This window comes from Lissotriton helveticus, chromosome 1_1 (assembly GCF_964261635.1).
Source record: "Lissotriton helveticus chromosome 1_1, aLisHel1.1, whole genome shotgun sequence".
In the NCBI taxonomy this organism is placed as follows: Eukaryota; Metazoa; Chordata; class Amphibia; order Caudata; family Salamandridae; genus Lissotriton; species Lissotriton helveticus.
The window spans coordinates 522,792,327-522,813,392 of record NC_136057.1 but is presented as its reverse complement, the minus strand read 5'-3'; the positions used below and the strand labels follow the sequence as shown (position 1 = coordinate 522,813,392).

The following is a 21,066-nucleotide window of genomic DNA, read 5'->3' as shown; positions in this document are numbered from 1 at the left end:
ACAGCTGTCAAAACAACTCATTTCATTGAAGAAAGTTCTAGACAGAGAGTACCACCAACTCAAGAATAACAACCCCTAAAAGGCACAGCATCGAAAGGTGAGCAAGTTGCAATGTGAATTTAAAAGGCGTCTAGGATGCCAAGAAAGAGTACATGGATACACTTTGGGCCAAAGCGCCCCATAGCTGCAAATCTCTAAATAGTAAACCATTCTGGAAAATAAATAACAAAGTAGAAAAGGACTCCAATGCTGTTTACAATGCACACATAACCCACGAGGTTTGGGCAAACCACCTGATGAACCACTACTCCATCACACCAGCTGCTTTTTTAATAGTGGAAATAAAATGATCAGGTGGATAAAATACACATGGCTATTACAAACTGTCTGACAGAGACTTTAAGCCTGATCAGGCAGATGGAAACAGCGGTCACCAGGATTCTGCAGACCAACAAATACACCTCATAGAAAATATCATAAGGAAGAGTAGATGGGGCCCCTGGCACAAAAGGCTTGCTGTCCTTGCTCTTCAGGTACAGCACAGAATATTGGGCACAAAAACTTAACGTCTTGTACAAGTTTCTCAAACCTCAGCCATACTTTTGACCAGGGGTACGTGTATCAAAAAAAGCTAAAATTCATGTGACTCCTGCTAGGTGTTCTATCAACACTGGATATAATGCCCTCTTGGCTAAAAAAATAACAGATGCAGCGGTCTGTAAATTGTGTGAGTGGGGAAAGAGACAAAGATCCACGTCCTCTGTATCTTCCATGTTATGCTGCCCAAGAGAAGAAACAATCTTCAACCAAGCCATGATACAAACCTGCAGTCAAGCGCTCCTTACATCACTCCATCCTGAGCACACCCACTTAAAAGTACTAATGGTGAAGTTTTTATTTTTTTATGCAAGAGAGAAGGCCCCTATTGGAGCAAAATACATCTTTGAACATTTAAGCCACTGAATATAAAGTTAGGGTGTGTTGGTGCTCCCAGACAGTTGACCTTTTATCTTTTACCCATGTCTGAAAACTAAGAGCAAACTCCAGTTGGAACTATTTTTTAAGAGACGATGTAGCCAAGCACTGCCACTTTTGCATATCTCGCACTGTTTAGCTCTTACCCATGTCTGAAACACTGAGAGTGGACTCTAGCTTGTACCATATTTCAAGGAGGCGTTATAGCAAAGCACTGCCACTTTAGCATATCTTACATAGTTGTGTGACACTCTGTGCTGAATGTCTTTTATTTGTAAATACAGTTTTGAAATATCTGCATTTATGATTTTCTCTAAAGCAGGTTTACTGATTAGGAGTGTTAAGAAATGTGTTCTATCCCCCTAAACTTGGTTTGATTGACTTCCCCACAAATGTCATATTCATGTACCTATAGGTCCACATTAAAGTGTACTACATGTGCAGAGGGCCAGTAAATTAAATTCTATTAGTGGGCACTGCAGCACTAATTGTGCCACCTACTTAAGAAGTCCTTTAAAACATGTCTTAGGCCTGCCACTGCAGAGCCTGTTTGTGCAGTTTACATTGCCGTGTCGACTTGGCATTTAAAACCCATTGACAAGCCTTAAACTCCCCTTTCATTACAAATGTCACCCCTAATGTAGGACCTATGTAGCCCATAGGACAGGGTGCTGTGCAATTAAAAGGTACCTTTTTCACTACTGTGAAACCTACCCCTCACCTAGGTTAACTTTTGGGGATTACTTGTAACACTTAATAAGCAATTATTCCCAATTGGAGGAAGGTAAAGTGGCCATGTTTAGTACCAATGATAAATCTTCTTCATTGGGAAAGTCATTTTTTTTTTAAATGTCACTTTTAGAAAGCTGACATGTTTCTGCTTTTAGCAGTGTGTAACTGCAGCCTGTCTCTAATACACATCTGGAGTGGATGAAAGCTGGGCTTTGTGTATTTTCTGTAGACAGCCACACACAATGAGAGCTTAGGTGACTTGATGGGCCAGCCACATGCTGATGGGCCATCCTGGGCAGGATGGGAGGGAGGAGCTGGGCACAGCCTCATACTTACGTGTAAATAGGCTGTGTCCTGTCATCACAGAAAGGACTCCTTCACCCCCTGTAGTAATTCTGGAGTCAGGGCAGGAAGGGAAGACCTCTGTGCAGTTTAATGGGGGGAAGACTTAAAAGAGGGCTTTGAAGGCACCACTAGATATAAGAAGTGAACTTCTTACCCTACCACTTCAGAATACTTCCGGACCTGTGTTTACTCTGCCAGGAAGAAGGACTGCAGTTCTGCTGAAGGAATGTCATTCTGCTGGACAGCTGTTCTGGAAGGAGTGCTTTCTTGCTGCCATGCTGTCTGCTGCCCTCCTTGCCTGAGTGGGAAGGACTGGCCCCACATCACTTGGAGTCACTATGGTTCTGGGTTCAAGGGTTTTCTGACAAGGAGACAATGACTACCAACTCACCTGCCTAAGCACTGGGACTCTGCTATCTGTGAGTCCGCCCTGCGAAGGGCTGTCAATACAATTCTGGGCCCTTAGAAGGGTGCAAAAAAGTGCTGTTCAGGCAGAATCCATGCATTGCAGCAGCTTGGAACCAGAGCATCTCCACCGCTGCGGATGCATCGTGGCCGTTGCAAGGATAGATTCCAATTCATCACCAACTGTGCGGTTTAATGACACAATTTCAATGCATCTTCAGCTTTGTATGGCTCGGAGCCCATGCATCACCTTCACTTTATGGATCAGAGCAGACGCATCACCTTCACTCTACGGTCAAGGATGCCTCCTCTGACTCCAATTCTCATCTTCGATGACAATGCAACTAAGGTAATTTGCAATGGGTATAAGATAGTACCTGTGTCTAACTCGTGTTCCATCTTGGTCTGCCTGAATTTTGGATTTGACCCGGTGTAGTGCGACCAGATAGGATAGCCCCGGTTAGCGCTTTATCCTTTTAAGCACTATATTTCAGTTTATTTTTTATAAATTCATAACTAAGGTCCTACTTATTGGATTTTTTGTCATTTTGGTCTTGTTTAGTTAATTAAATTAAGCTCTATTCTTCTAACCAGTGGTATATTTTTGTGTGATGTTTTCACTATTATACAGTTTGAAGGGTAGCACAATTACTTACACATTACCTCTTAAGTTAAGCTTGACTGCTCTCTGCCAAGTTACCAGGGGTGAGCAAATCCTCCGACTAGAACTGTGGTTCCTGCTTGAATAAGGTGCAAACCAGAAAACCCATTTCCAACATTGGTGATAAGCGGTGAGGAGAGGACTTGTGTTTGTGCAGTGCCATAGAGTAATTTGGTGTACACTACCATCCCATACTTAGGACCACTTTTTGATTTTTCCAAATTTGTTCTCTCTCAACTTGCCTGTTGGATCTGTAATCTCACCGGCAAAAATGGAGTATGAGCTGTCCAACCTGGAGAGCTACACTGTGGCCCAGTTCAATGAGTTTTACCAGGAGAAGGGGGTTATAACTGTTTGAGTGTTGCATAAATACTTTACACATTGCAGCTAAAGTAGGACAGACTGCTTTTGTGCCAAGCTAAAGGAGGGTTAAGCACAGGATTATTTAGTAATTTTTCTGGCTACCCTTGACAAGGATTGTGTTTATTATTTGAGTGGGGGCACCGCCCCTCTCAACTAATAATCCACTTTTTTACAGGCATATTTAACTTTCCTATCAAGGCCATAGTATATGGTGCAGAAATACACACATGGAATGGACAGTTAAATATCACAGTGAACTACAGCAATTATTGTGCCAGAGGTTTTTCCTCCCGTTGCAGGAAGACCAGTTAGCGTGGACCCAAGAACTTCATTAACTTGTAAAGGGGTCAGCTCGTTCACAAATAAATGTAAGGTGAGATATGAAGAAGACAGACCTCTGCCTCCCAGACCAGGCTGGCTCTAATCCATTGGGAGGGGAGACTGCTCATTTCCCTGGACACACCTCGGGGTGAGAAAAAAGGCTGTATACAAGGGAGAAATAGTTTCCCATTTTGGATTTTAGCAGCAGCTAGGTGCACTGTGCAATTGTTTGCAGTAGGGTAAACTGGAACTGCTGAAAAAGTGGCTAGGTTTGCCCCTGGGAACATTTACCACATTGCCCAGGGAGGAGTTGAGTCAACCCCACCCACTAGCTGTTGAGTAATGTAGGGAATTCTGTGTTGCACATGTTACACAACATTCTCAAAAATATGCCATTATGCTACTTCGCATAATTTCCCACCGCTCGGAGCAAAATATAACCTCAAGCATGCAACAGGAATGCGGAAAGCCAGAAGGCAAGTGCCTGTTGCTCTCACCACTTGTGTTTTTTGCGCTATTTATTTTTACTGTAAAATCTATCTTCACATGAATTTTTGACATAAGGACACATTTTACACTAAAATATAGAGCCAAAAGACAAATTTGCATTTCGCATAATTGTGCATAATTGTGCGTAAACTGCAAAAGTCATGTAATTACACAACAGCAAATTACATGATTTGTGCAAACCAGGTATCTAACGTGAACATTGCTCAGCTGCATGCTTAATGTGTCTCTCTTCGAATTGTTAATCATTCACGAGCCCCTGACTAACAAACTGCAGAGAATTCAAAACAGGACCGTGAGGCAGGTCTATGATCAGCTTGTTTGACTTAGTTTCACAGGATCATTGATTCTTCCAGTGGCTACCTGCATAGAATCACATAGACTATATAGTTCTCTCTCTAACACACTACTGCATCCACCATGCTTCAAATTCCTTCTTGTAACATAGTGTAATGCAATGACATATTTATGTAGCGCGGCTATCACTCCGAGGAGCATCTTGGCGCTGAGAACGGAACCCCTGATGGAAAGAAGAGGTGATTTACTGCAAGACGGTAGGGATGGGAAATCAGATCAGCGTTTTGCATAGTGTCCGGAGCACTGAAGACCCACGTTTTTAGTGCCTTCCTAAACAGGGAATCTGAGGTAATTTGGTGGAGTTTTGGGGGGGAGATTGAGCCAGGCCTTTGAGCCTAAGACCTTGAGCAATTTTCCTCATGTTGATACCAATCTGAAGGCTGGTATTTGAAGCAGATGTGCATTTGCTGATCTCAGGTTTCGGGAGGGAACATAGCGCTCGAAACCAGTTCGGAGGTATTGGGGGCTCCGAGAATGGAAGGCCCTGAAAGTGATAATGAGGACCTTAAACAAAATACGTTTGTGAATTGGTAACCAGTGTAGGATATCTAGTGCCGCTATTGCGGACGATCGCCTGGGCCATTTCAGTACCAGTCTTGCAGCCGCATGCTGGACCATCTGGAGCTTAAGCAGTACTGCTCCATTCATTTCTGCATATAGACTATTGCAATAATCTAGCCTAGAAGTGATTAGGGCAACGGCGACAGTTTGCCTTGCCGAGATGGGAATTAGATCAAAGAATTTCTTGAGGCTTTTTATGATGTGAAAACGGGACCTGGCAACTGTCAGGGATTGCTGTTTAAACGATAGGGTAGTGGCAAATTTTATTCCAGGGTTTCTGACCACGTTTACTGTGTTTGGAGGAGGAGTAGTATTTTCTGGCCACCAGAGTTTGGGCGAAAAAATATGTTGTTGACCTAATGGTAAAATGTCAGATTTTTTCAAGTTACACCTCAGGTGGTTATTGTTCATCCAACTGAAAGTTGCTGTGAGACAGTTGCGGAGGTTTTCTTCCATCTGGCTAGTATTGTTATCTAAGACCAGGATTGGCTGCGTATCGTCCGCATGTGAGATGGTGTATATATCGAAGGACGACATTAATTTAATTATCATGGGCATAGAGGCATTAAAGAGAGCCAGGCTAAGACTCGAGCCCTGGGGGACCCCTAACATAATTGCCTTCTCCTGAGAGTTATATTGACTTAATGTGGTCACTTGACTGCCATCATGCAGGAAGTTCTTAATCCATTCTAGTACAGTGCCAGATATGCCACATGATACAAGATGGTCTGAAAGAATGACATGTGAGACCGTATCGAAAGCAGCCAACAGGTCTATTAGAGGACCACATCACCAAAGTTCATGAAGCATCAACCCCCACTCCAACACAGTGCTTGCTTCAACGCTGTGGTAATGAGGCAAGAAGACTTGACTTTTGGGGCATCGTCCCTGGGCACAGATTTCTTCATTGACACCGCACCCCAGTAAGGAACCAAGGAATCGTATCAGCAAACGAGGCATCTCCTCCTCTGCTTAGCAGCAAGAAAGTGACACATCCGCTGCTTTTTTGACACTTCACCTTCCCTGCGCATTGCATTGTCTTGGATTTTTGATGCGTCTAAGGTACATTGTCCTGATAAATCACATTCATTGTTTTTTTAAGAACTGCAACTTTATTTAATATTTGAAAATTCAAATCTTAACTCGTATATGTTGGATTTTTATCGTTTTGATCTGGTTTGATTCAGATAAATATTGGCTATTTTTCTAAACTGGTGTGGAATCCTTTGTAGTATTTTCACTGTGTTACTCTGTGTGTACAAATTCAAATTGCCTCTGGGATAAGCCTGACTGCTCGGTACCAAACAACCAAGGTGGTGTGTAGGGGTTATTTTAAGTATGTAACTTACTTACCCTGACTAGTGTGAGGGTCCTGTTGGACCTGGCCCTTTTGGCAGGTTCACCCCGAGACTTTTTGCTTTTTCCTAGCCTGTTTCTGGAACCTGGTGTTGGTGATTTTAGGCCTTTGTGCACTTTTTCACTGTGGTACAGTGTAAAGTGCGTGTGCTCTCTGTGTATGTGTGGTGAGTGACCTGCCCTCCCATAGGAATGAATGGGGAATATGTATGCCCATGGTAGTTCCTGATGTGTGGGGAGTGCAGGGTCGAGTTTGATATGTGCGAACTCGTGAGATTGAATGCTGCCTAATGGTGTATGTGGCATGATTGTGTCTAGTCTAGAAGTGCCACTTTGAGAAGTTGGCATATTTGTGTAATTTGTGTCTGGCGTGTGATTGGCTGGTGAGCCTGGCCCAGGAGTGCCTGGGCCTGCTTGTGGATTGACTGTCTGGTTTGAGGATGACAGGGGCTGGGGAGCCCCAGGAGGTTGTCTGAGTCAGCCCGTGGATGAAAGGCAGCATCTGCTGCCAGGGAAGTGGGAGGAGATAGCACCTGGGAGTGGATGAGGCTGTGCCTGCCTGCCACAATGCTGGCTCCACCCCCCCGCTGGGCGACTGTCACCTCTGTCCCTGATACTGAAAGGACTTCCCTATAACCAGTTCTAGCTGGTTCTCACACTGCCTGCACAAAGACTTCAAAGACTTTTCTCTGTATAAGAAGGGGCTGTGTCCCCTTCCAAAATTGTTCTTGTTTCTGACTTGAATCCTACCAGGGGCGTGCTGCTGCTTGGGCCCAGGGGAATCCCTGGGCCCTGCCCAGCCCCTGGATATCTGATGGACTTTGCTGGACTTTTACTTGTCCCTAGCGCTGGGAGTGCTTTGCTTTCACCCCTAGCGCCTGGTGGCGCTTTAATTTCTGCCGTTAGAGCTAGGAGCGCTGTCTTTTGCTGTTGAAGCGCTTGATTTGCTATATTTAGCGCATGGAGCGCTTTAAATTTCCTTTAGCGCTTGGGGAGCGCTTTATTTGTTGAAGCCGATGCCCACCCGGCATTTGCCCCGTGGCCATGCCGCTAATCTTAACTTTTGAATTCACCTCGAGGGAGCCCACCCCTCGGTGAAGTGATTCCCCGCCTGCCTGCCTAAGCGGGGCCGCTGCGCTGCCCGCAGCGACCCGGAAGTGGTTGGTCGGCCGGCCAATCCTGGCGCGACCGGCCAGAAGTCCCGCCCCGCAGCCCGGGGGAGAGAAGAAGGCGCCCGGGAGATGGCGGCCGGTGCCGCCGGTGCGGGGCTCCCATTGCTGAGGGAGAGCCCTGCAGGCACCAGCCAGCAGTAAGGAGAGGGCGGAGGCGGCGCAGGGCACATTGCCGGTGCCCGCCCCCGCCGCCAGTGAAGCTGCCTGAAAAGAAGAGAGCGGGGAGGAAGATGGCGCCGGCCGCGGTGGGGCTCCCGTGACCAAGAGGGAGCCCCGCACCCAGAGAAGAGGCAGCTGGAGGTACCGGCGGGGCCCCGTTCCTGAAGAGGAGCCCCGCTCTGTGAGAGAAGCCTCGCCGCCTTTGCCGCCAGCCCGAGGAGGAGTGGAGTCCCCAGCGAGAGCGGCCTGGTGAGTAAAAAGGGCCGGGGGGGCTCCAGAGGGGCTGCTGCTGGTGCAGGGAGACGGCACCATAGTGAGAGTGGAGGTAGGCCGGCCCCAGATGGCAGTGGGCCGCCCCAACGTTTTAACGGAGCCTGAGGCTCCCATGCCCACATTTGTGTGACGAGCCTAGAGAGGCTCTGGGGGCCATTATCTCTTGAGTCCCCCGAGTGGGACTCCAACGATTGGGCACACCATTGTTTTTAGAGCCCTGAGAGGCTCCCTGCCCCATGATGTTTAGAGCCCCGTGAGGCTCTTGGGGGACACCAGTGTTTTTAGAGCCTGAGTGGCTCCAACGTTTGATCATGTGTTTTGTATCAGAGCCTGTGTGGCTCCAACGTGGACACGAGTGTTTGTAGAGCCTGTGTGGCTCCAGCAGTGGGTGCAGTTTGCGCCTAAGGGTCAGTGAGGGCCCTGGCGCAGTTTTGATGATTCCCAGCTGCCCAGCAATTAGTTGGCAGCTGCACCGTTTAGGTCTTGGGATGTTCCCAGGTGCCCAGCAAGTAGTGGGCACCTGCACCATTTAGACCCCTGACATTGAGACACAGGGCGTCCTAGCCCCAACATGGCCGGTTGGCCTAGGGACTGCCACAGGTGGTGGCTTATGTAGGTTTTGCGCAATTGTGTGGTTTTTCCTTGCACCTCAGAATGTTTTTGTGCATCATGTGTCTTCCTGGATTTTGCACCTCTGAATGTTGTGTGGCCAAGCTACCAAGGGGGTGAGCAGGGGTTATCTTGGTGTGTGACTCCCTTGCCCTGACTAGAATGGTGGTTTCTGCCAGGCTTTGATGTCAGTCTTAGCCTACCAGAAATAGCCAGTTCTAACAGGTCCCACCTTAAACTGTGTGCAAACCACTGCCAACTAGAGACCCTATTTCTAACAATTGGAAAGGTAATTGGTTTGTCACCTGAAACCACTGAGGTCTGTATAGGTACATATGAATCTGTTGATTACTCTTTTGTTTGCAAAATAGTCCTACTCCTCTGTTTTGGGCATGTTGAAGCCACCTTGATACAATTGCTAGGATCTTGATTTAGCAAGAATTTGCATATTCCATTCTTGAGAGGTTTAACATGCTCATTAAAATCTAATTTCATGTGAGTTGTTAAAAAGTATGCAATATTACTAGTGAGAGATATTTTAAACATTTGTGCTACCTTATGTTTGAAGAATGATTACTGTCTGACCTTGATCCTTGTATCTATAGGCGATGTAAGTGTGCCATTGTCTCCACTATTTCAGTTGGCAAGAGCACTGATGACTCCACCGTCAGCCTTTTTATTTGTATTCCATGCTGCACTAGTTTGGTATTACACATCAATTGCCAGACCCTAACCTTCCCTTTTCTTACATGTAAGGCACCCGTATGGTAGGCCCAAGGTACCCCCCCCCCACACCCCGGGCAGGGTGCAGTGTATGTGAAAGGTAGGACATGTACTGGTGTGTGTGACATGTCCTGATAGTGTTATACTGTCAATTTTGTTTTTCACTATTGAAAGGCTATCTTGCCCCGCAAGGCAAGATGGGAAATGCTTTGTAACATCTTACAAGTATAACTTCCCATTGGGAAAAGATAGAAGAATACAGTTTAGGCTCTCTGAACTTAGTATTTAATAACACGTTTTAGTAAAGATGTTTTTTAAATTGTGTGTTTGAATTATTTAACCATTCTGTGTGCCTCTGGCTGTTTGTGCATCGACTCTCTGGTTTTGGAGTGACTGGGCTTGGGGATGTGCATTCACTGTAAACAGCCACTAGGGGGTTGAGATGGGCCTGACCCTTCCTGGATGACTCAGAGATGAGCTGAATGGGGGTTGGCTGCATTTACAGTAGTGGGAGGAGATTTCCGTGCACCTGAATAGAACTAATGTATTGCAGACTGTTTGATTTAATGTTTACTTGTTATTCTTTTTCTGGTATATTGTTGAACCACATTGCTGCGTGTCCTTTCGTCTCTCCTGTCGTCTCCTCCCTCACCCTCGCTCTATTTATGTCTCTCCTTCCCTCCTCTCTCAATGTATTGAGACCAAACTATTTTGTCTGCTGCCCGATAGAGCTACCTGGTTTAGCTATAGGGGAGATGGGCCGTGGATTCCCTCCTTGGTCGTCACCTACCCAGTCGGTCTTTAGACAGACTTCCTTTCGTCTCTACGGTTGTCTCTTCCCTTATCCTCACTTTCCCTCCTCCCCTACCCCCCTACTCTCTCTCCTTTCTCTCTTCCCCTAATGTATTGCTGATTGTTTGATATTATGTTTACTTGTTAATCTTTTTCTGGTATATTGTTAAACCACATTGTTGCACTTCCTTTCGTCTCTCCTTTCGTCTCCTACCGCATCCTCCCTCTATTTATGTCTCTCCTTCCCTCCTCTCTCAATGTATTGAGACTAAACTATTTTGTCTGATGCCCAATGGAGCAACTTGGTTTAGATATAGGGGAGATGGGCCGTGGATTCCCTCCTTGGTCGTCACCTACCCAGTCGGTCTTTAGGCAGACTTCTTTTCGTCTCTCCTTATTGTCTCTTCCCTAGCTCCAATCCCCTCTCCCGTGAATCTCCCCCTTGCCTGCAACTCTGCCTACCCCCTGTCCTTTGTGCCCTTTGACTAAGCACTCCTCCTCCCTTTGTTGGGGAAAGATCCAATATTTATACTCTGGAGTCTCAGTGAACCCGCTGAGTCAGTCCACTGCACCAAGGGAGCCACTCACACTTGATGTATGGTATGGCACCCCTTGCCAAAGCACTCCCTCTCCCCTTTTTGGGGAAGGATCCAGTGTGTAGGCCTTGGAGTCTCGGAGACCCCTCTGAGAGAGTCCACTGCGTAAAGGGTGCCTCTCGCAACAAAGATAGGGAAGTGATACCACTTGCCCTGGGATCACAGCTTACTGGACTTTGGACGTTGCCTTAACTCGTCTACCAGTTTGTGTCCCCGTCACCCTTCCCCTCCTCTTCCCATGCTGTGTCTCTCACCCTCCCCTCCTCTTTCCCGCCTTTATTATCTGTCTACTTCCCCCGCTCCAACCCCCCTCCCCTGAATCTCTCACCTTGCCTGCTGTTCCCCTTTCGTATTTGTGCTTATTGTTTATCCCTACCTTACAAGTAACAATGTTGCCATGCTCTAAGAACTGTGTAACCTTTGTAATGATGTAACCTGTTACTATGATCTGATGCTCATGTAAAGCGCTCTGATACCTCCGGGTCTCGCTAGCACTATATAATTTTTTTTTTTTTTTTATAAATGAATACACAATGCTGTCTCCATCCCCTGTGATCATAGTGCACCAGTTAGGGCAGAACTGCTTTGGACTGGGCTCAGAGGCCCCTGCCCAAAGAAAACAAAGACATTTTGTGGTACAAATATTAGACCTAAAACCCCAGAACTTTAGATTACTTCTGGAATCAAGAGGAAGGTTTTGCAAAGGAGAAGAGTTGAAGAACAGTGAGGAGGAGTACTTCCGCGTTGCTGTGTGCTGTGTGGAGTTGGCCTGCAGTTGCTGCTTCTGCCAAGGAAAGGACAGAGGACTGGACTTTGCTGTGTATCCTGCTTATGGAGTTTCTCCAAGGGCTTGTGTGTGCACGCCTTCTGTTAAGAAGTCTCAGGGACACAAAGACTTCCTGCAAATCTGCTGGTGCTGCTGGACTCAGCAAAAAGAACAATTGATGGACAGAATGCAGACCAAAGTCATACATTCACAAAGTACAGAGATCTGGGCCTGAATCCATTGTCTTTTTGCTCACCATGCCATTCTAGTTTGGACCCAGCCATATGCAAATTAGTCTTGACCCTGCACCCAATGGGAACAGTCCAGCCCGAACTAATAATAATAATAATAATAATCCACATTTGTATAGCGCACAATCACCCGTTAGGGTCTCTAGGCGCTGGGGGCCGTCGGGAAGATTAAGCAAGCTATTGCCCAGAGTCGCATGGTGCTGGGCTAACCTGCCGCCGGAGCCGGGGATCGAACCCTGATCCCCAGATTCCAGCGTCAGTCGCCCTGGCCGCGGCGCCACACCTCTCCCTAACTGGCAGGGCAGGTCCTCTCTGGACTGAAAACAAGCATCCTAGGACTGGTTTCGGGCTTTTATCCCTCATCAGCCAGGATAGCTTGACTCCAGTGGCATGGAGAGCATGGGACCCACGTCTGAGCAATCCCGTCCAACTAGGTGTGACAAATGCAAAAAGAACAGTTGATGGACAGAATGCAGACCAATGTCATACATTCACCCCAGTGCAGAGATCTGGGCCTGAATACATAGTTTTTTTGCTCACCATGACATTCCAGTTTGCACCCAGCCATATGCAAATCAGTCTTGACCCTGTGTCCAATAGGAACAGTCCAACCCAAACTGCCGGCTAGGTCCTCCCTGGACTGGAAACAAGCATCCTACGACTGGTTTCGGGCTTTTATCCCTCATCAGCCAGGATAGCTTGACTCCAGTGGCATGGAGAGCATGGGACCCACGTCTGAGCAATCCCGTCCAACTAGGTGTGACAAATGCAAAAAGAACAGTTGATGGACAGAATGCAGACCAATGTCATACATTCACCCCAGTGCAGAGATCTGGGCCTGAATACATAGTTTTTTTGCTCACCATGACATTCCAGTTTGGACCCAGCCATATGCAAATCAGTCTTGACCCTTTGCCCAATGGGAAAAGTCCAACCCGAACTGCCAGGCCAGGTCTTCCCTGGACTGGAAACAAGCATCCTAGGACTGGTTTCAGGCATCCAGCTCTAATCAGCCAGGATAGCTTGACTCCAGTGGCATGGAGAGAGAGAGAGAGAGAGCAAAGGACCCACGTCTGGGCATACCCTTCCCACTCTATGGACCCAGTTGCTTGAAACCTTTGAAAAGTCATATTCTATTACATGTATGTTGGCTTTTTGTCGTATTGGTCTTGTTGAGTTTAGATAAAGATACTTTATTTTTTCTAAACTGGTGTGGTGTGCATTTCGGTGTTATCACTGTAGTACTGTTTGTTTTGAGTACAAATACTTTACACATTGCCTTTGGGATAAGTCTGTCTGCTGGTGCCAAGCTACCCAGCAGGTGAGCAGGGTTTATCTAAAGTGTGCATCCCCCTTACCCTGACTAGAAGCAAGGGTCCCCACTTGGACACAGGTACCTACCTCTGCCAACTAGAGACACCCATTTCTAAGAACACCCATATAACGTCTCTTTACAAGTTCAAAACTAGCCTGATTTGGAAATGTGGGAAATGTATTCAACTATGTGGTAAGCTAATGGGGAGCACCTTTAAGTTATTTCCTGAGCCTAATTTTTGTCCCAGTCCAACCCTGGAAAATAAGGCTCACGTTTAAGCAGTTGGGGCTCGTAAAACATGTGTGCATGTTGGTATGACCTGATAGACTGGCTTTGGGATCAAGCGCAGCCACATTCATTGTAACACGATCTGGAAAACCTGGACAATTGTTGACGAGGACTGTGGAATTTCCATCCTGTAACCTCCCCCTTTGTAAATTCCACAGCTGTAGTGCAAGAACGTGCATGCTATAGCCCACGAAAAGAATGCTGTACATTTCTCTGTGCATGTGTAGCTGAGTGAGGTGTTGATTTGTATATGCTATTTTCAGTTTTGAATATTTTTTATTGGACCTTCTTTGTATCTAAAATTGGCGCCTGATGAACACCATATTACTGGCTGTTAAAGTGAGAGTAAAGAGGGTTTGGACAAACAGAACAGCTGGGTAGAAAAGATACAGCCTTGACGAACGTTTCAAATACCTTCGACAGATGAAAGATGGACTTTGGCTTTTCTAGTGCGGAACCTGAGGCCATCAGGCTGCACCGATGGTATGTCTGGTGCCTTTGGTGGATAAAGCAAGGACCAACTGTAGCTGAGTATTACCAACATTTGGAGCGCTCTTTTAAAGAGCTTTTTATCCTAAAAAGGATGGAAAAACGATCTGTAAATATGGCAGCAACGTGAATGCAGATTAAAACACAGACATTATTTCATTTGTTTTTCTTTCTTAAACTTTCTATTTAATAAAATGTCGAGCAGGGAACGAAAATGCATGGGGATTTTGACTGCTTCAAAACAGATTATTTAGGATAATATAATATGATAATGTAATATTGTTATAATATATTATAATATTAATTATATTAGTGCTTCTGGTCAGAATTCATCATAATGCTCTTGTACAATCTACCCTCCTTAATTATTCGGAGGTAAGACGTTACATCCTTAAAATACTATTGCATCTTTAACTCCCTGGTTACCATAACATCTCCATCCACCATCAATAATATGTAGCTCCAGGAGGGCTGGATCCATGCTATATCTTCAGGTTAAACACTGACTGTACAAAATAATTCCATTTACATTCTTTGTATGTAAAAGTGCCTCATATGCGAAAATACAGAAATTCTAGAATGGATTCACCTCCAACTTTGTAGGATGCTGCTAAGATTAGTCCTCTTAAATAAACTTGCTAAACTATGTGAAACTATATTTATCCCACTAAATTGCTACTTTTGGGCCTACACACTAGACACAGGTGAAACAGCAACTGAGGGGTATATTCACCAGAACGTGTGATAATTACAGCAAGAGTAGCGTAACACAACTTTCAACATCGCAGCCCATCGCGGGAAAACAACTCCGTGACAATGTGGAATTCACCACACGACGGGAGCATGCAATAGTCTGCCGACACCGCAGCCAATGCCCGTGACCAGGGCCGGACTGGGAACCAAAACCGGCCCAGGCAAAGTGCTCGGCCGGCTCCCCCAACCCCCAGGGGGGGTTGTGGGTGCGACCGCGCTCTTTGCCAGGGCCAGTTTTCGGTTCATTTTGTTACAGGGCCGTTTTTGCAGCAATGCTCCTAAAACGGCCCTGTAACAAAAACGGCCCCCAGGGGCCCAAAACCGGCCCCCACCCTTGCGGTGCACTGGGGGATTGCCCGGTGCCCGCAACGGCCAGTCCGGGCCTGCCCGTGACACAACCACCTCGACGGAGATAAAAACACAAAACCCCAACACGAAAAAACCTGCGATGAGTAAAAGCACAATAAGAAAACAGTGACAATCAGCACAAGGGCAGCAATATACACGCGCAATGCGGAAAAAAGCACAAGAACAGCATACTGAAAAAGCCACAGAACAAAATCAAACAGCAGCGTAGTACCACGGATGCACCCAGGCCAACTGCAGAGGACTACATGTACACCACAACTACCTAGCACCGTGGAAGAACAGAACCGACAGGCACACCGCATGAAAGAGACCAGTGGCAGACAAATCAGAGCCGCACGAGCGACACACCAACCATGCAGCATACACACATAGGCAGGAGTGCACCTCCACATTGAGAAAATCCCGGCAAAAACAGCACCCCCACCACATTTGAACACAGGGCACAACTGATTCCGCAAATGTGCACGACCTGGCAAATCGCCTCTGAAATCGCTGGGAAAAGTAACATCAAAATGTACAAGTACATGCTGAAATCTGCAAATATGTTTTATTCACACATGCAGTGCATATTAACATTTAATACTGTCGCTTGATTGCCATGGACGGCCACATTGTGACGTGCTCATGAGAAGTAAGTGTCAATGATGGTATTCCTACGGGCCATTCCTGCTGCTGCTGCAGTGGAATGTGGCCCACTTGCCCCATCACCACCATCATCATCCGGTACCTGTGGGACTGGGGTCCATGGGGCCCTGGTGCGAACACAAATGTTGTGCAACACACAACATGCAACGATCAGCTTGCACACGATGTCCGGGCTGTACAGGAGCTTCCCACCTGCGCCGTCCAGGCACCTGAAACGTTATGTTATGTTATGTTATGTTATTTTATTTTATAAAGCGCACAGATGCCGCAGCCAAGTGGCGTCCCGGCGCTTAGGATGTGGTAAGAACACAACACGAAAACGAAAAAACCAGGGGGAAGAACTAAACAGTGGAGAATAGGAAGGTCTTCAAGGCCTTCCTAAAAGAAAACAGATCAGGGATGGAATGAAGAGGGGCAGGCAGAGAGTTCCAGAGAGCTGCCGCCATCACAGAAAAAGAGCGTCCGCCCATCCTTGCTCTTTTAAAACGTGGCACTGTGGCAAGATTTGACCCTGAAGATCGAAGGGCTCTGGAAGGCACATAGTGACAAATTGTTTGTGAAAGAATAGGGGGGGAGGCTAACTTAAGAATTTTAAAAGTTAAACAAAGAGCCTTAAATTTAATTCTTTGCCCAACAGGCAGCCAGTGAAGATCCTGAATGGTACGGCGTGCAGAAACAAACTTCGGAAGGCCGACCAACATCCTGGCAGCCGCATTTTGCACCCTCTGAAGGCGAACTAATTCTGCCTGGTTAACGCCCAGAAGCAGAGAGCTGGCGTAATCTAATCTAGCCAGGACCATAGCTTGGACAATAATCTGTCTGGTGTCTGCATCAAAAAACTTGAAAATAGGTCGGAGGCACTGCAGGGCGCCGAAACAAGTACCGGCTACCCGTTTAGTGTGGGTGGTGAATGAGAGTTTATCATCCAGCCACACCCCAAGGTTTCTGACTTCGGCCACTGGGATGGGAACAGGGCCCAATTCAGATGGCCACCATTGGTCGCCCCAGAGCTCGCTTTCCCTACCAAAAATAATGACCTCGGTTTTAGAGGCATTAAGTTGGAGTCGATTGTTCCCCATCCAGCCCGCCACAGCTTTTAACGCGGACTGAAAAGTGGGAGCATCCATATTGGACTCCCCATTGAGTGCCACCGCCAGCTGCGTGTCATCGGCGTATGACACCATGGTGAGACCAAAACTATGGGCAACCTCCGCCAACGGTTGAACATATAAATTAAATAAGGTAGGGCTTAGGGCCGATCCCTGCGGGACACCCTGCGAGATCGGGCGAGGAGCAGAAACAAAAGGGGGTGTGGACACTTTAAAGGTTCGATCAGTAAGAAAAGATCAAAACCACTCAAGTGCTCTCTCTCCAACTCCGGCCTCCTCAAGGCGGTGTAGGAGGATCTGGTGGGACACCGTATCAAAGGCGGCACTGAGATCCAATAGGATCAGTGCCGCCGTTTGACCCTGGTCCAGCATCTTCCTGATATGCTCCACCACTGCTAAAAGAGCCGTCTCGGTACTGTGACCCGCACGAAACCCGTTCTGAGAGTTATCCAGTATCTTAGCTTCCTGCAGATGGGATGACAGGATGCGATTAGCATGTGATTCTGCTAATTTAGCTAGCCAGGGGAGCAGGGAGATAGGCCGGTAATGTTCCGATTTAGTGGGATCAAGGGCCGGCTTTTTAAGGATAGGAATGATGGTAGCCTGCTTCCATGCACTGGGAACGCTGCCGGTGTTAAAGGACAGCTCAATAAGACTGTGCATGGCCGGGTAGCAACACTCTGCAAGTTCCTGGAATTGAATGGGTCTCATGGGGTCGTCCGGTGAGCCGGATTTAACCTTCGTTGTCAAGGCTTTGAACTCCTCCAGAGTAGGACTAGGAATAGTCAGCAATGGTGCAGAGGCCTTAGGTACGATGTTATTCTCCTCGATGGAAGACTGGGAGAATGACCTATAAATGGCCTCGACTTTTTCAACGAAAAATGACGCCAGATCCTCACAATGCTCTAGGGAGGCTACAAGAGTAGTAGATTCGTTCTTTTTGCTTGTAAGGTCCTTACAGACCCTAAAGATAACCTTTGTGGGATTCGTACTATTCTTTATCTCCCGAGAGTAAAAGACAGCCATAGCAGAACAGATGGCCCGGTGGTACACTCTAGTGCAGGCCCTATAAGCCGACTTGAGGTCCACGTCGTAAGTTTTGCGCCATGCGCGTTCCGCTTTTTTACAGGTAGATTTGAGCGATCTAAGGGATTCATCATACCAGGGGCTGGAAGGGCTAGATCTGGTCTTACTCCACCTAGCTGGTATTAACATATCTAGAGAGTGATTGAGCCACTCACAGAAGTTATCGTAGCCAAGAGAGATCTCAGAGGGGGGGTGAGGATGGTGTTCCATCAGCAACTGATGGAAGTGCTCAAGATTCAGGTTTCTCCAAGGGCGTTTAAAAAGATCCGGAGTGTTATTTCTATGGGGAGGAGTAGGGATGGTGATATGGGCTTCGATCAGATGATGGTCTGTCCAGGCCGTAGGCCTAGGTTGAAGCACTAAAATGTTGGTAGCAAGATTCGTCAGAAGAGGACCTAACAAATGTCCACCGGTATGAGTCGGTAGTTGCACCAGTTGGTTTATTTGAAATGCTTCAAGGTCAGCCAGCAAACTGAAGACCGAATTGGAGAGTGGAGCGTCCATATGTAAGTTGAGGTCGCCAATAATCGTGAAATTGACTGTTTTCATGATCAAGGAGGAGACAACCTCTAAGAGACTCTGGCGAAAAGCGCCCTCGGGGCCGGGAGGCCTATAGATTACTAATCCCGAGAAAGGGAAATGGGGGTTCACTGAGATGTTAAAATGCGCGCTCTCACACCCAGCTATGGTGGTGGGCTTCCAAACACAGGGATAGCAGGATTTTACCGCAACTGCGATACCTCCACCTCTAGCATTACGGTGTAAAGAGTGCATGGTGTATCCCGGGGGGAGGGCTAAGTTCATTACAGCCATAGATTGGTCATGCAACCACGTTTCGGTGAAGAAAAATATGTCCGGATTGTCATCTGTAATCAAAGTGAGTACATCTTGATAATGACATGTCAGAGATCTGACATTCAGATGAAATATTTTAAGAATTGTTTGGGTGGCAACACCTACCGCAGAGTCTGGCTTGCGGACACAGGTGACGTGACTTCAACACACCAAATGTGCATTCCACGATGCCCCTGGTGCATATGTGGGCCGCATTGTACTGCCTCTGGACGGGTGTGTTCGGATCTCGGAGGGGTGTCATCATCCAAGGGCAGAGTGCATATCCTTGATCACTTGTGACAGTGCAGGGAGAAAAGAGTCAATACTTGGTTCGGCCGAATGTGATGGCAGGTCCACCAACTCAGTGGCGCCTGTGCCGGCTGTGTGTGGGGTGAGTGTAAGCCAGCCCGCAGGCAGTAGCTGACGCTAGCAACTACACCAACAGTCATCAGGCACCCAGAAATTTAATATCAGAGCTACAAGGGGGGATGACACGATTCGCACAGGGCTAGTGACCCCGGATGCACAGCAGGCAAAACGGCCCATCGCCACAGGCGCTGACCTGCGGGAGACTGGGGTCGGGTCATGTGGGCAGAGCAGTGCCTCAAATGTGTTATGGCTGCATATTGCAACTGCACACTCTCAACTATTGTGTGGCTGTGGTGCCATGAAATGTCTGTTTTGGGTGCAGCGGTAGGCCAGGATGACGATGGAGTGCTGTGGTCATGACTGGTAGGTAATCGTGTAGTTTGACATGTTGATTGTGGTTTGGTCACGTGTGCATCCCCACAGTAGTGCATTGTGTTTAGAGGCATTGGGATGTGTGGTGTGTTGACTTGGTACTTACCAACAAGCAGTCCCGTTCCATATGTGCCATCCAGGAAGCGCTGGTTGATAATGGACTGTTGGAAGATAAAGGAAGCATGCACACTGCCTGGGTAGTTGGCAACGATATTGGTGATGAGTCCCCGGTAGTCCACTAGTGCCTGCACATTGATTGAATGCATGTGCTTTCTGTTGCGGTAGTGGTGTGCAGTATCCGCAGGGGGCACAAGTGGGACATGTGTGCAGTCGATTGCCCCCAACACATCCAGGAATCCGGCTATGGCGTAGAAGCTTTGCTTTATCTCCAGCTGTTTCTGTGCAGTGTTGGGGAAGTGAAGGTACTGGGGTATGAAGCTGAGGATGGCATCCAGGACAGGTGTGATGAACTTGGATAGGGCTGGTTGTCAGACCCCCTCCAACTCTGGCAGTTGTTGCTTGGAAGGTACCAGAGGCCAACAGTTGCAGCACAGCCAGCAGCTTTGTCTGTGGAGGGATGTGTGGTTCTCCGCTGTGTTGGGACCATCAGCCTGTGGGTGATGTGGGTCATGATGCGGTGAATGGTTGTCCTTTTGAGCCTGTAATGGGCAATGTCTTCCTCGGGCTGTGAGAGTGGTGTCTTTTTGGTAGGTCCGCTGTCTTACTCTGCGCTGCCTCTGTGGTGGTCCGGGTCCAGGTCCTGGGGTGGTGGTGGTCCGGGGGGATGGCAGTTGGTGTTGTGGCTCTCTTGGGGCTCTGAGCTGCATGATGAGTAGCTCCATGGCATCGTTTGTTCTTCGGGTGTGGCTGTGTGCGGGGCTCCATTACCTACTGCAAGTAGTCATCCGTCTTTACACCTGCTTAAGGCAGGTGTTAAACACCTACGGCTACTGCGGCTTATCACCTGTTTTCGGTTCGCGGATCTGTCACTTCGTTGTGAAAGTGTTGTTGTTGTTTTTTCGTGTGTTTCTGCATGGGAACGCCTACTCTGCATCTCATTAGTGTTAGTTGGTGGTGTCCGCCATGGTGTTAGGTTTTGGGACTGTTATTGCGGGAATTATAATGATGTCTGCTGTTAGCACCAGCTTGTGAATGGTGGGGTAAATTTATCACGACATTGGCTGCGCTAAAGTGCCGATAATTTGGCGATAGCTCCTTGTGAATATCCACCTATATCTTTAATAACCACAGGTGAAAAGCATGGCCTTCGTTTTTGACCACTTTGCTGTTCTGGCTTACCCACCATCCTAATAGTTCAAAAGCATGCATCTAGTAGCATCCCTTTGCTAACAGTCATACCCTACCCCGTTGTCAGTAGTGCTAAGGGACTACTTACATGGACAACTTACAAACATTTCAGACCTACTTTCCCACAGTTGTTGCCTCTGAGTAGTTCACCTCTCATCACCATTGAATGAATACCTGCATGTCAATATGCTTGGTTTGCTAATCC

General features: G+C 47.3%; 1 protein-coding gene across 2 annotated transcripts in view; it reads right to left on the bottom strand.

The window, feature by feature from the left end:
* NTF3 (neurotrophin 3) overlaps nucleotides 1-21,066 on the bottom strand; it is a 247,011-nt gene that overhangs the window by 21,175 nt on the left and 204,770 nt on the right. Inside the window, exon 2 of one of the 2 annotated variants that reach the window (XM_078673985.1) lies at nucleotides 13,942-14,101. The exons of the other annotated variant lie outside the window; for it this stretch is intronic. Within the exon in view, the coding sequence (XP_078530111.1) occupies nucleotides 13,942-13,995 (54 nt within the window). The 5' untranslated portion in view covers nucleotides 13,996-14,101. The remainder of the gene's footprint in view (nucleotides 1-13,941; nucleotides 14,102-21,066) is intronic. 2 annotated transcript variants of the gene reach the window in all.